The sequence below is a fragment of the Vicia villosa genome, linkage group LG1, assembly GCF_029867415.1.
Source record: "Vicia villosa cultivar HV-30 ecotype Madison, WI linkage group LG1, Vvil1.0, whole genome shotgun sequence".
Taxonomy (NCBI): domain Eukaryota; kingdom Viridiplantae; phylum Streptophyta; class Magnoliopsida; order Fabales; family Fabaceae; genus Vicia; species Vicia villosa.
Genome location: NC_081180.1, coordinates 210,662,121 through 210,676,818, shown reverse-complemented (window position 1 = coordinate 210,676,818; position 14,698 = coordinate 210,662,121). Strand labels below are relative to the sequence as shown.

The window sequence follows — 14,698 nt, the reverse complement described above, 5'->3', positions numbered from 1 at the left end:
TTAAGGGTTACTAAAGGTCCTTGAGCTCCGACGCACCCAAAGATACATGCATAAACCTCTCTCATGCAAAAGAGGTACACAATAACCAGTGGAGGCCTAACTCAAGTGTGAACTTCATTTTGACCAACCCCAAGCATGCACAAGGGGGGTCTCCATGACTATGCCACTCCTAATCTTAAGTGTTCTTGAATCCGGGAATAGGATTCGTCCTTCAGTTTTCCCAAAACGCCCCTGAAAAATAAAACAAACAAAGCAAACAATAGAAAACATTTTAAAATGAATCCTAAACCTTTAAGGTAACCCCTCTTAATCGAAATTTCCCCAGCAGAGTCGCCAGTTCTGTAACTCGGTGAACTGACTTTTTATCGATCGAAATGTCGCGGTAAGCAAGAGTCGCCACCGACTTTTATTTTATCCAAACAAATTCGGAAAGGCAAAAAGAAACAGAAAAAAAACCTTTTTAAAGAAAATCTGAGTTCGGGGGGTAATTTATGCAAAGGGAAGGTGTAAGGCACCCTTTGCATCCATGGTTTTCCATGGGCTCTTAATTGCTTTGCTTGCTCGTTTGTTCAGAAAATGTAGATGAAAGAGATAGGGACTTTAGCTTGTGAATAAGCGTAGCCCTTTTAAAAAATTATGAGAAAGAATATAATGAAAGTTTGAGCATTGCAAAGCAATTAGGGGCAATTACCTTAAACTCAGATGATAGGTCTCTTTTTAGCCTTTCCGAATGAAAGGGTCTATCCTTGCCATAAGAGGGCAGGAAGCCTTTCGTTTGGAGGTTGAAGGGTCATCGAAGCATCCGTTGCCATAAGACTGTCCCATGCCATAGAAGGGCAGGTAGTCTAAGGCAAGGATCAGAATAAGCCATTTCGTAGGCAGCCAGAAGATACCTCAGCCTTTTTCCGTAGGCAACATCCGAGGGTCGAGGTCATGTTAGTGTATCGAAGGCAGCATCATTTTTAGGGTCTCATAACCTTTATTCGAGGCAACATGGCTGAGGTATCTTCGAATTCGAGGGACGTGGCTTATTCTGCAAAAACACAAAGGCAACAGGCAACAAAGCAACAAGGCAGCAGAGAGGTTACCCAAAGGGTGCGTGTGTGCAACAATCACGTGATTATATTCAAATATTTATCTTTTAATTAGTTATTCTAATTCAATTAACGAGTTGCACTCCCTAAATTACTAACCACGCAGTTATAAAGTAATAAAGGGGAAGGGGACAATGAAACCAGCGGATCCCCAATGGGGTTTGACACAAGTAATAATAATAAAAGGCATAGAATAAAATGAGGTTTAGGGTTACCAATGACGTAGCTTTGGCAATTGATAAACCTGAAAAGGAGGAAGAACAAGAAGGCAAAGTACAGTGAGTGCATTATCGGTTCGAAGGCAAAATAACTAAACCTAAAATAAAGGATAAATATTGTAAGGCTAAATAAATAAATAAAGAAGAATAGATACTTAGCTTTGCATTTGATCTGATATGGTTAGTAGGCGCTTTTGGGGTTGACCCTGAAAGGCAAGGCAGAAAAAGATGAAAGCGGAACAAACCCTAATTCTAAAAATAAAACAAATAGAATTTAAATTAAATTAAACAGAGTACTTAACTTTGTATTTTGGATCAGGCGCGTAGTCGGGATTAATCATATTGCTAACCCTGAAAATGCACAGAAGAAGAAGATTTTTCAGTGTAGGGAAAGTTCTTGTAAAACCCTGATTCGGGCGTAAGTTAACCATGGTTAATAAAATAAATAATCAATTCAATTAATTATTGGTTTTCTTAACCTAATTAATTTAATCGGTGAAAATAGGGTTTCGATTAAATATCCTAACCCTAATATATATATTTTTAAGTAATTAATAAAGGCATTAACAATTTAAATAAATTTAACCAATTTAAAATCAAATAAAAAGGCTAATAATAACAAATATTTCAAATTTAATATATTTTTTATAAAAAGAATTTAGAATGATAATAATTTTGTTAAGAGAAAAACTAAAAGGATTTAAAAAAAACAATATATAAACAAATATATATATATATATAAAAAATAAGTTGTATAATTAAAATAAATAAAAAAAAGAAAGAATTCTTAGCTGGAAATCATGTGTGGCGCATGGCTGGAGGTCTATGATGATCATTCATCTCAAAGGCGTTGGATCTTTCTTGGAAAGGATCTGAAGGTCTCCATCCGAAGGTGTATGGTGTTCGTATGTAGATTCGCGACACTGAATCTGCAAGCATAGTTGTTGAAAAAATAACAAAAGCAAAACGCAAGAGGCAGGGATCGAACCCCTGCACTTGCATACGAACACTCTTGGTGCACACTGTTTTACCACTAGGCTGCATTCAGTTCGCTGTTGACAATACAAACGCAGTGCATGATATATAAAAAATAATTAATTCCAGAATTTGAAACAAAATTCGCGCCCAGCTGTTTCGTCTCCTTCGTGGAGATTTGTTAAAATCCAGAGTTTTTAGCCACGGTTTTGCTACGATACCGACCGTAGCTAGAACACCTGTGCATTCAAAACTCGCGAAAACCATCAAAAAACAACGATTAAGATCACGGTTCCACTCTAAATCTTAATGTGAACACACTGGTGGCCTCGATTAGGATCAATTTCACGTGTATTGAAATATCCCAATTTTGAAGCTTTAAGACCTAATAATGGCGGATCACAACAACTGTGTCTAAACTCAAATTAAATGGTTCAAAAAGCTTCGAAACTTCATCACCAACACATATATGTATTCAAATAATAATTATAATGCAAGAAAGGCGGAATTGATTGCAAAATCAAAAGCTCAAACCGTGAACGCATCTGCCTTGATTCTGGACGTCTTGACCGCTTATGAACGTCGGGGATGGGTCAGAGGAACTCTACGGAGCTATTGCAATGCTTGGAGAGACTTGAGCCGATGCCAAACGTGGCCTCCCAGTCGCTTGCAATTTATGTTTTTTTGGAAATTCGGATGAGAGTTTCTTGCAGCCAACTCTCCCCTAATTGTCCTCCACTCCTTGTGTGAATGTTATGTCTATATAGGGATGCTTTTTAGGTCAAATATATTTGGAAAGAATCAAAAAAATCCAATATTTTGAGGGTGAGAAAATTTGATTGAGATTTTGAGTAAAAGCTTGCTATTTTTTGGTTCAATCTATTTTCTAACCTTTTCCACGTTTTTATTGGCCTTTGGATTGATCTTGAGATTTACTAGGACTTAATGAATCAAATATATAATCTTTTAATATTTAATCATAATTTAATTTGATTTATTTCAAATTTAAATAAATAAATTCAAAGATAAATGAAATAAAATTATGGGATAAATAAAAATTGATTCATGGGCCTATTATAATCTTATATCCACGTGGGAAGTTCAAATATTGAGGCCCACTTGAAGAAAAATCAAGGTTGCTCAAAGTTAACTTCATGCACTTTCTCCAAATTTGCTCAACTTTAACCATGCGTATCTCTCTTAATTTTGATCCTAAAGAGATTTCTTTGGAAAGCTTAAGATGTCTTCTAAAGGATGCTTTTGGTTTCATCTCAATTCAGTTTTCCATGTTCGTGTACACTTCTTTACAAAAAGATGACTTTTTGCGATCTTCTAGAAGGACCTGTAATGTTTTGGGTCATATCTCTCAAATGAAGCATTTTTGGACTTGGCATGTGAGAGACCATGAAGTCCACTGGAGATATCAGAACCTGACTTTTCTTTGAGAAGAGCAAAGCCCTAGTTCATAGGCACTTGTTTAGGAGATAGGTGGCTTTGAGCAATTGGGGATCTTTGAGCATTTGAAAGGTGAAATGAGATGGGCAAATTTTGGGGTATGACAACATGCATTTTACAATAGTAAGCTCGAACATGTGTCTTAGGGCAAGTATTCCCCTTGTATTTCTCAAAGTCAGGTACCTTGAACTTCGGTGGCACACAGACGCTAGGAACCAAACCCAAGTCGCTGATATCCATCCCCAGTCCTTGGCCTTCCATGGCCCTCGTCCTTTCCTCCATACCTCTAAACATTCTTCCAGCATCATGTGGAAGTCCCCATTCACTTTCAGGAAACAAATCTTTGTGTCGGTCCTCTTCTAACATGGGGATAGCAGTGGTCCTCCTGATTTGTTGTGTAGGCTGTCCTTCAGGAGTAGGCTGAGGAGGCCCACGAGGATTACCTTGATTGGCAGCAGGAGGAATTACACCAGGTCCTCCGTTCACGGGTTCATCATTGACACGGATATCAGCAGAATTTCTTTGCGGGGGGTCCGCAACAACCTGAGCAACTGTGTCCATTCAGATTCTGAGCTCTTCTTGGCGATCAGCCATGCCTTGCATGACCTCCATGAACTTGGCCATCTGAGAATTAACCTGAGCTCTCATTTGTATAAGGTCATCCCTTAATTGATCCATTTGCAGTGATCGATTAGCCCTTTTATAATAGCGATGTGAAGGTGGAGGTGCAATTGCTGGAAGAGAAAACCTGATCAGTCAAACAAGAATACCATCTGATGTACCTGTTTGTGCATGATGTGTATGAGGTGCATGTGTGCATATGATGTGAGGTGCCATTTTCAGAGTATCCAAATTTTTTTAGTATTAATCAAGAATATTTAACAATGTGACAAAGGATAAGCATCAAGAGAAACAAGGGAACTAGTTCTTTTTCATTCATAACAGCAATCAACAAGATAGTTCAACAAGGGAAATAAAAGACCTCATCCAACAAGTCTGGTGGTGGTCGAGACATACAGACTCAAACATCAATCCATCTGAATATAAAATAGAGGCCCTACTTGTCTGAAGTGCTCATCACTCCACTTCTTGGTTTCGTTGAACAGTTTCTTGGTTACCTCTCGATCTCTCCCTTTGACAAAGCTTTGGATTACCACGTCCTTTCGGAATAACAGCCCATCTAGCTTCTTGCAGCACTCCCTAAGTTCATCACATCCTTTGCATTCTGGGAGATAAGTCTTCTCAAGTGTATTCTCCATATCTATCATTTGGTCTCTGAGCTTGACATTCTCTTCTGTTAGTCAAACGGTGCGGAGGTGACTCCCTTTCAACTGAGTCTCAACTGCTATTCTTTGGGTAGTCTCTTCTTCCAGTTTCTTCTTCATAGTCCTCAGTTGATACTTGGTCTCTTTTTCTAGTTGGAGCTTGTGGGCTTTCAGGTCTTCTTGGTATTCACGCTTGAGCTTCTCTTCTGCCTCTTTTATTGCCTTTTTTATGATCTTCTGGTGATCCTCGACAACAAGAGTAGTAGCTCTTTCACCCTTTTCAGTTCTGGTTCTCTTCTGAACTCTGGAAGATCCGCCCTTCAGCATCTCGGCTTCATGTGTCAACTCAACCCTTTTCTGGTCCGCAGGATAACGTTTTAGTTATGTGTCTGGCCTCTTTTCACACAACTGGGTGTTTTCCATATCCACTTGGGGGTAATTCTCAACAGGCACAGTGGCGGTTAGAACCTCAGGTGGTTGCTCGTACAATAGGTTAACCTTCGGGAAGGGCAACAAGCGGTCCTTAACTCTATCTTTGACCCAATCTGTATAGGCTTGTTTGGCAACGGCATTCTTCTCATCTAGAGAAGTCTGATCATCTATATGGATGCTATTCCAGGCACTTCTTACTTTTTCCAAACCCTCTGGATCAGTTCCCTTCTCAAAGCAAACGGATTCGAATATCTCTTTGTCCAAAGGCTTGTCTTTAAGCACAAATCCCAACTGGCGTAACACGAGCCTCGGGTTATAATTGATAACACCTTTCGTTCCTATGAGGGGAACATTGTCAAAACTGCCACAACTGGTTATAACTTCCTCTATGTCCATTCCGATGTGACACCAGACGATGTCGTTTGCAGTAAGCCCCATGATCCTTTGAGGCCATTTATGTGAGTCTCTTGTGGTGACAAACGCTCCGCTCTTAGGCAAATATGAAGAAAACCATTCGTATAGTAGTGGTAAACAACCCCCAACTGATCCTTTCTTCCCATACCTAGAATGGACGGCATAATAAGTGTCGGCCAACAGAGTGGGCACAGGATTTTGATCCATAAAGAGACAGATAGCGGTAAGATCAACAAAGTTCGGAATATTCGAGAACAACACCAATCCATAGATCATGACGGCCAGGAGAGCATTGAATTCTTTCCATCTTTCCTCGACAGCAAGGGCTTCAGCCTTCTTCATCAGAAATCTCACATGGAATCCATGGGTTCCACCATTAGGCTTCCAGTTATCTGTAACATCCTTCATGCTCAAATAAAGAGCGCTAGCGATTCGATCCATTTTTGGCTTCTCAGGTACACATACAAAGGGGATTTTATGTTGGACTTTGATTTGAAGAATGTGTGCATAATCTTCGAGGGTAGGAGCTAATTGGTAATCTTGAAAGGTGAAGCAGCGTAACTCAGAATCATAGAACTGAAGAAGAGTATAGAGACCCCATTCATCAATACGAGTAGTCAGCATAAGCAGAATATGGCCATAAGTCTTTCTGAATTCATCCAGATTTTGCCTAGTAACTCGAGTGCTCAACTGAATCAAAGGTGTTATGTCCTCACGGAAGAAACTGCAGGTGAAGTTACGTCTCATAGCCTTTTTGTTGACGGTCACACTGTTAGCCATTCTTGATGAGAAGTGTTAACTTTGGATACCCTGAAAAATGGCATGCATATGAAGATTAATCTCTTTTTTCTTCTTTTTTTTCTTTCTTTTTTCTCTTTTTTTTTTTAAAGTTAAACATGCTATGATGAGTATGATGCAATGAAGGCCCCTCCCCATATAGGAGAAGTGTATGTTGCTTCTGAACAAGATCGGACGTCACAGGATCAAAGGTCCGACGTAGGTACCACAGAACCATAAGAACAGTAGTCACCATCAGAACAAAACAGTCACCACCAATACCTGTCATGTATATCCCTCCCCACTCACAGGTGAATCTAGGCCAGGTTAAGGTCGTGAAACGCAGTATACGGTCCGCCCGAAGGTAAGCATCATCACAGCGTGAATGCGGGTGACGATAATACCTCCGTTTGAAACCACTACTCTGCTCGTAGTCACATAATCCATCCCGAGACGTACACCTCGAGACAAACCATGATCCCACTCTATCCTAGTGTTCCTATGGTTCACACATAGCCTGGGTATTGGGCCTTTTACCTCATAGAACATCCCACCCAACCTGAAAACAGAGAAAATATGTGGTCCCGACGGGGACCCATAATACAGTCCAGATGCATGCGGAAAGTAAATATGATATGCATGCGAGAAATAAACATGATGTGCAAGCATATATACAAATGATGTAAACGTATAAAAAAAAACAAAGAAAAACACCCAATAAAATGAAACAAACAAAGGCTAGGATCGACTCGCTAAGAATGGACCAGCACAGGTCTATCACATCCCCAGCAGAGTCGCCAGCTATCGCTACCGCGAAAAATAGAATCAGAGTCGCCACTAATATATTCATCCCATCGTGGGAAAGGAATATCAGAAACCTAACTCAGAATAAGAACGAGGTCTTTCGACCAGAGAATAGGTTACGGGAGTCGGTTACGCAAGGGGAAGGTGCTAGCACCCCTCACGCCCATCGTACTCGATGGTATCCACCTATGTTTGTTTCTATCTAAAGGGTGTCTAATGTCTAAAACTAAATGTGAATGAATGCAAAAGAAATACGGGGAAAAGAAGGAATTATTTACAAGGGTTCCCGCTTAGGCCCCGCGACCCAATGCCTACGTATCCCTTAAAAGGAATCAGAGCGACCGTAGTTCGGCTCAATAGTTTCCATTTGTTTTGTGTTTTTTAGTTGAACATAGGTTAAGGTCACAATCCACGATGCTCGACCTTTGGAGACTTATACGCCTACTTTTGGAATGGACTTAACTTGTTCTTAAGGAGAAAAGATTTTGGGTTTGTGTTTTTTATGTAACTACTTGATGAACAAAACCCAATACAAGGTTTCGCACCACTTCATCACTTTGTTTCAATTTGAGCCTTTATTAAATGTTTTAAGTGTTTTTGGTTGGGTATTTTTTAAGGGGATTTACTTTGCGATTTGAATCACATAAAAATGTATAATGATCGAGAAACAGATTAGGGAATGAATCCCACTCATTTCTATCCCATTATGTAATGTTCGAGAAACAGATTAGGGAACGAATCCCACTCATTTCTCTCCCATTAAGTAGTGTTCGAGAAACAGATTAGGGAATGAATCTCACTCATTTCTCTCCCACTAAGTGATTAAGAAATAGATTAGGGAATAAATCTCACTCATTTCTATCCCATTGTGTAATAAGGTGTGATTCGCATCTCTATTTATTAGTGTTGTAAATGTTGAAAAAGAAAAAGAATGATTAAAGGGGAACTAACCTATTCTCTAATCTAAGTTATTCTAATTCCTATTTAAGATCTAAACCAAAATCTAAGGGAGAGTTCACTAAGAAGAGAGTTGTTTAAGTTGACTAAAGTCAACTTTAACAACTAGGGGTATTTTTGGACATTTTTCAAAAAATGAAAATATTCACAAAAAGAAAGAATTAAAATCTAAACTAACTATAAAATATTCACAAGCAATTTTTTTATTCGTGGTTTAAGACTATTTTCAAAAATTAAAACTAAAAGCTATTTATTTTTTTATGCGAGAACCAATCAAAATTAAAGAAATTCAACAATTAAAATTCTAAAAAGAACTAACTATTTCTAAAATTCTAATTGGCAAGAAAAAACTATTTTGTCATCTTTTTTTTGCATGGAAATTGAATTAATAAGCAAAAAAGGTAAAAAGAAAACTATTTTTTATTTGTTTTTTGTTATTACCAGCATGGGGTGGATTAGCAATTTTCAAATGACTAAATTTCTAAACAACAGGCGCATGGGCCTGATCCCTAGGGGTGTGAAAATCAAAGGGCACGAAGCCCATTACCAAAATGTGGTGCGCTGGTATTAGCATTGTGAGTGTATGGTCAGCAAATCAGCCCTAAGCCTATTTAGTTCACGGCCCAAAGTTCCTCTTCAGATTATTTACCAATTCCTCATTTTGTTCTCATTATGTGTTATCATATGGTCTCAGCATTAAAATGTGACGTAGCACAAGACAAATCAATAATATCAATTGGTCAAAAGAATTTTAATCACTAAATGACAAAAAACTAAGACCCAACCAATCACACAGCAACACATCACAACCAATCGTTAAAATGGAGATAAAATCAGAAATGAAATGGTAACAACACCCAACGCATGCCTGCCACGTGCACAACTGGATACAACAAACTTCACCCACCCAGACGCCGGAGCTAGGGCTCCAGTCGTCTTCTCCGGTAGAGCCTCGTCGAAGCAACCACAAATATGCCCAGAAACGTTCGAGACTAACACCTTCTTACTCGGTTTTTCATGGTAAGCACGAATCCGAGTCCCAAATTCACTAAATCTTCCTCCAAAATGCTAACCGAATGGAATCTTAAAACCCTAACTTTCAACATCTTGAATAAAATTCATTCTAATCACAGGTACACGTTCATGTTAGCTCGCTGAGTTTAAGTACGTAATTTTAACAAGCAAATACACACTACCACGTGCTAACTGAATTCAATCACAAGAATCAAAGTTCCATACACAGACTTGCATCGCACACACCAATATATATTTTGTCTATCAATCTAAATATGCTGAGAAGGTTTCAAGGCTTACCTGAATGATTCTCGGATTGAAGAAGATTAAATAAACTCCGTGGATCTGGAAGCTCTTGGTGAAGACGATGATGATAATGCAACCACTTGAAATGCTTCTTCAATCTGAGAAATAAACTCAGTTCTTTGTAGCGGCCTTTGGAGTCTGAACAGAGATGATTCTTGCTTGCCACAAACAATGATGAAGCTAGGTGAAGAGATGATGATGATGCCGTTGCAATGGAAGAGAGGAACTCGAGGTGACTGGTTGGAGATCAATGAAGGTTGAGATATGGATGATGAAGATCCATGGAGATTGAGTGAGAAGGTGATGATGATCACAGTTGGAAACCGTTATGGTTGTTAGGATCTGTTAGAGAAACGGTTACATGGAGAGAGAGAGAGAGAGAGAGAGAGAGAGAGAGAGAGAGAGAGAGAGAGAGAGAGAGAGGAGAGATATGAGAGGAGAGTGTGAAACTGAGAAAAGAAAAAAATGAATAATGTATGCTGGATTGGTGAAGGGTTTTGAGTTATATAGTGTGAGGTGCATTGTTGGTTGTGGTGGAGTAGCAAATAGCTTATAATTTCTTCTCAACACTTAGTGAACAAGTTTTTCTATTTGTGGTAAGCTTCAATATGCCTTTCAAACGTTCAGGATCATGCATGGGCTTTTATGGTAATAGTGATGATGAATGGTTGTGTTCTTGGCCACAAGTGTTTTGCATTGCTGACCTGGTATTTCTTCATGCAGCAAATGGCTAATATGCTTCCTCCAAGTACTCATATCTCAACGCATACTCCATCATTCACCTCAAACTCGTGCTCCCATTAAAGAGGCCATGGTATAGACCAAGCTTCCTGTTAGAATTGTTTTGAGAAGATGATTGGAACTCATTCAATATGCCTTAGAACTTGGAGGTACACACTTGTATGGATGTTTGGGCGCATAACCTAAGACCTGGCCTGACTTTCTTGCTAGAACGGACCTTTGTGAGGGCACTACTTTAAGACTCCACATCTCAATAATCCTTTGACCAAAATCAAAGATCTTCAGCTTATTGGATAGAGGGAATTACAAGGAAGAATTTGGTATCAAGCTTGATCCCATTGGAGACTTAGAGACCTCTAAAATTGGTGTTTAAAATGGCACGCCAGGTGCTTGATCAAATGTTGCGTGCATGCCCTGGATCTGTGCCCATGTCTTGGTCAAAATGTGACTTGGTGAAGTCATGACTTTAAGGCTCCATAAATGATTGAATACCCAACCAAATTGCTTGATTTTTGTCTCATTGCATAGAGTGCATGGGGGATAAGAGATTCATACCAAGTTTGTGTTTTATGAACCTTTATATTTCTCTAAAATCAATCCCAAAGTAAGCACACCACGTGCTTGATGAAATGTGTCACGCTGCCCAGAAATTTGCCTTGCAATTTATCCTGCTTCAAATGAAAAGTCCCAACTTCACATCTTAATAACTCTTCAACCAAGCTTCAAATGAAAAGCGTCCAACTACAAAATTGTTCTTCTCCATGAGAGGAACAACTTTGGTGTTAGAAATTCCTCCAAAAATTGTCATTTTCCACGTGTAAACTGGTGGTGAAGTGGACTGATCATCAAACTTTTAAGAGCCAAAAATATTTCTAAGTATAAAACTCTCCATTTTTTATTTTTTTTATATTTTTGATAACTTTTGTCAAACTCCTGATTTTACTCATTCTTTGACTTTTCTTGACCGATTTTCCACCAAAAGTCAATATTTGACAATTGACCCTGACTTTGACCCAAAAGTCAATATTTCTTGATTTTTCTGATTCTAGATGAATTTCCCGATTAATCCGTTTTCGATTCAATTCTCAAACTGCTTTCAACCAAAAAGGCTTCAATGAACATTTCTTCAAGGCAACCATACTTCATGTTCAAAATCAACTCCTGATTAAATTTTGACCAAAAAGTCAATAGGGTTGACTTTGGTCAAAAACCCTAATCTAGAAACCCTGAATTTGAGGATTGCATCTTTTGATCAAAGCCTTGAATTGGAGAGGATGAAACCCTAATTTTAGTAGAACTTCAATGGAAATGAGGCCATATAATCAGACTTCAAACCTCCTCTTATTTTGATCAGGAATTTCTTCTGCAGAAGCTCTTTTCTTATCAATTTTCTTGAACAGTAACTATGACATGGATGAATGTATTAGATGAATGACCTACATGAGATATGCACATGAATGTGATATGACAACCAATTAGGTATAAATAAGTGGGCAAATTTTGGGGTGCAACACCCTCATCCAGAAGCATGAAGCATTCAGAATGGAAGATGACGAGTCAATTGAAGCCATGTTCTCAAGATTTCAGACTCTAACTGCTGGCTTGAGAATTCTGAACAAAGGATACACAAAAGCAGATCATGTCAAGAAAATAATCAGAAGTCTACCAAGAAGATAGGGACCAATGGTTACATTGTTCAAAGTCGCAAAGAATCTTGATGATGTATCCCTTGAAGAACTCATTAGTGCATTAAGAAGTCACGAGATCGAACTAGATGGAAATGAACCTCAAAAGAAAGGTAAGACTGTCGCTCTTAAATCTATTAAATTTTTTGAAACTAACGCTTTTCAGGCTGAAGAAGAATACTCGAGTGAATCCGGATCAAAAGAAGAAGATGAGATATCTCTTCTCTCCAGAAGAATCAACCAACTCTGAAAGCATAAGCAAAGGAAGTTCAGAAATTTCAGAAGACCAGATTATAAAGGAGAATCGTCTGGATACAAGAAGACTAGCAAAAAAGGTGTTGCATGCTATGAATGTAAAGAACCAGGATACTTCAAGAATGAATGTCCCAAACTGCAAAGAGAAAGGCCAAATAAAAGATTTGAAAAGAAGAAAAGTCTGATGGCCACGTGGGATGATTCAGAATCTTCTGATGAAGAACCTAACTCTGAAGATAAACATGCAAATCTAGCATTCATGGCTACTACAGAAGATGACTCAGGATCAGATTCAAAAACGAACGAGATGTCCTTAGCAGTGAAGTTGAAACACCAGTCATGGTACCTGGACTCTGGATTCTCGCGTCACATGACAGGAAGAAAATCTATGTTCCAAAGCTTGGAACTTAAATCTGGAGGAGACGTTAGATTTGGAGGGAACCAAAAAGGAAAGATTATTGGCTTAGGAACTATCGGTAACGGTAACTCCCTCTATAACTAATGTTTTACTGGTATAAGGATTAGCTTGTAACTTGTTATCCATAAGTAAATTAAGTGACAATGGCTATGACATAATATTTAATTAAAAGTCTTGTAAGGCTGTTAGTCAGAAAGATGGACCAATCCTCTTTACTAGTAAGAGAAAGAACAACATTTATAAGATTGATCTTTTTGAACTTAAATCTCATAAAGTAACTTGTCTTATGTGTGTTAACAATGAGCAATGAGTTTGGCGCAGAAGATTGAGACATGTTATCTTGAGGAGATTATCTCAACTTAACAAACTCAATTTGGTTAGAGGTCTCCCTAATCTAAAGTTCAACTCAGATGCTCTTTGTGAAGCATGTCAGAAAGGAAAGTTTTCAAAAACTTCTTTTAAACCTAAAAATGTTGTTTCTTCCTATAGACCATTAGAACTTCTGCATATTGATCTATTTGGTCTAGTGAAAACTGCATCAATAAGTGGCAAGAAGTACGGTTTGGTTATTGTTGATGACTACAGTAGATGGGCATGGGTAAAATTCTTAAAACACAAAGATGAGTCACTTTCTGTGTTCTTTGACTTTTGTAACCAAGTCCAAATTGAAAGAGTTTAAAATCATAAAGGTTAGAAGTGATCATGGAGGAGAATTTGAGAACCATCCATTTGAGAAATTCTTCAAAGATAATGGAATCTCTCATGATTTCTCTTGTCCAAGAACTCCTCAACAAAATGGAGTTATAGAACGTAAAAACAGAACATTACAAGAAATGGCAAGGACCATGACCAATGAAACCAATATGGCTAAACATTTTTGGGCAGAAGCAATAAACACAACATGCTATGTTCAAAATAGGATCTCCATAAGACCTATTTGAAGGATAGAAAAACACTTTGAAAGGGGGGGGGGGGTTTGAATAAGTGTAGTCTTAAAAACTTGAACGATAAAAACAAATTGCACAGTTATTTTTATCCTGGTTCGTTGTTAACTAAACTACTCCAGTCCACCCCCACGGAGTGATTTACCTCACCTGAGGATTTAATCCACTAATCGCAACAGATTACAATGGTTTTCCACTTAGCCCGCGACTAAGTCTTCTAGAGTATCCTGATCACAACCTGATCACTCTAGGAACAAATGCTTAGACACAAGCTAAGACTTTCTTAGAGTATTCTGACCACCACATGATCACTCTAATTACAACTGCTTAGACACAAGCTAAGACTTCCTAGAGTATCCTGATCAACACTTGATCACTCTAGTTACTTACAAATTAATGTAATCAATTCTAAGAGTATTACAAATGCTTCTGAAAATCTATAATCACAACAGTGATATTTCTCTTAACGTTTAAGCTTAATCTCACTAATATATTACAACAGCAATGTAGTGAGCTTTGATGAAGATGAAGTTTCTGAGCTTTGAGTTGAACAGCGTTTCAGCAAGTTTTTCAGAATAAGTTCGTTCAGAATGAGTTAACCTTGCTTCTCATCAGAACTTCATATTTATAGGCACTTGAGAAGATGACCGTTGGGAGCATTTAATGCTTTGCGTATTCCGTACAGCATTGCATTTAATGTTTCACGCTTTTGTCAACTACCTCGAGCCTTGTTCACGCTGTGTCTACTGACGTTGCCTTTAATAGCTTCTAACGTTCCTTTTGTCAGTCAGCGTAGCCTACCACCTGTACTTTCTTCTGATCTGATGTTTATGTATACAACGTTTGAATATCATCAGAGTCAAACAGCTTGGTGCATAGCATCTTCTTGTCTTCTGACCTTGAAGTGCTTCTGAGCGTGATACCATGAGAACTTCAGTGCTTCT

The 14,698-nt window shown here is 38.4% G+C and overlaps 1 protein-coding gene across 1 annotated transcript; it reads right to left on the bottom strand.

The window, feature by feature from the left end:
• Positions 1–5,388: 5,388 nt before the first annotated feature.
• Positions 5,389–6,195, bottom strand: LOC131594391 (uncharacterized). The gene has a single exon (XM_058866510.1). It carries the CDS (start codon positions 6,193–6,195, stop codon positions 5,389–5,391), a length of 807 nt encoding a protein of 268 aa, XP_058722493.1.
• Positions 6,196–14,698: the final 8,503 nt, after the last annotated feature.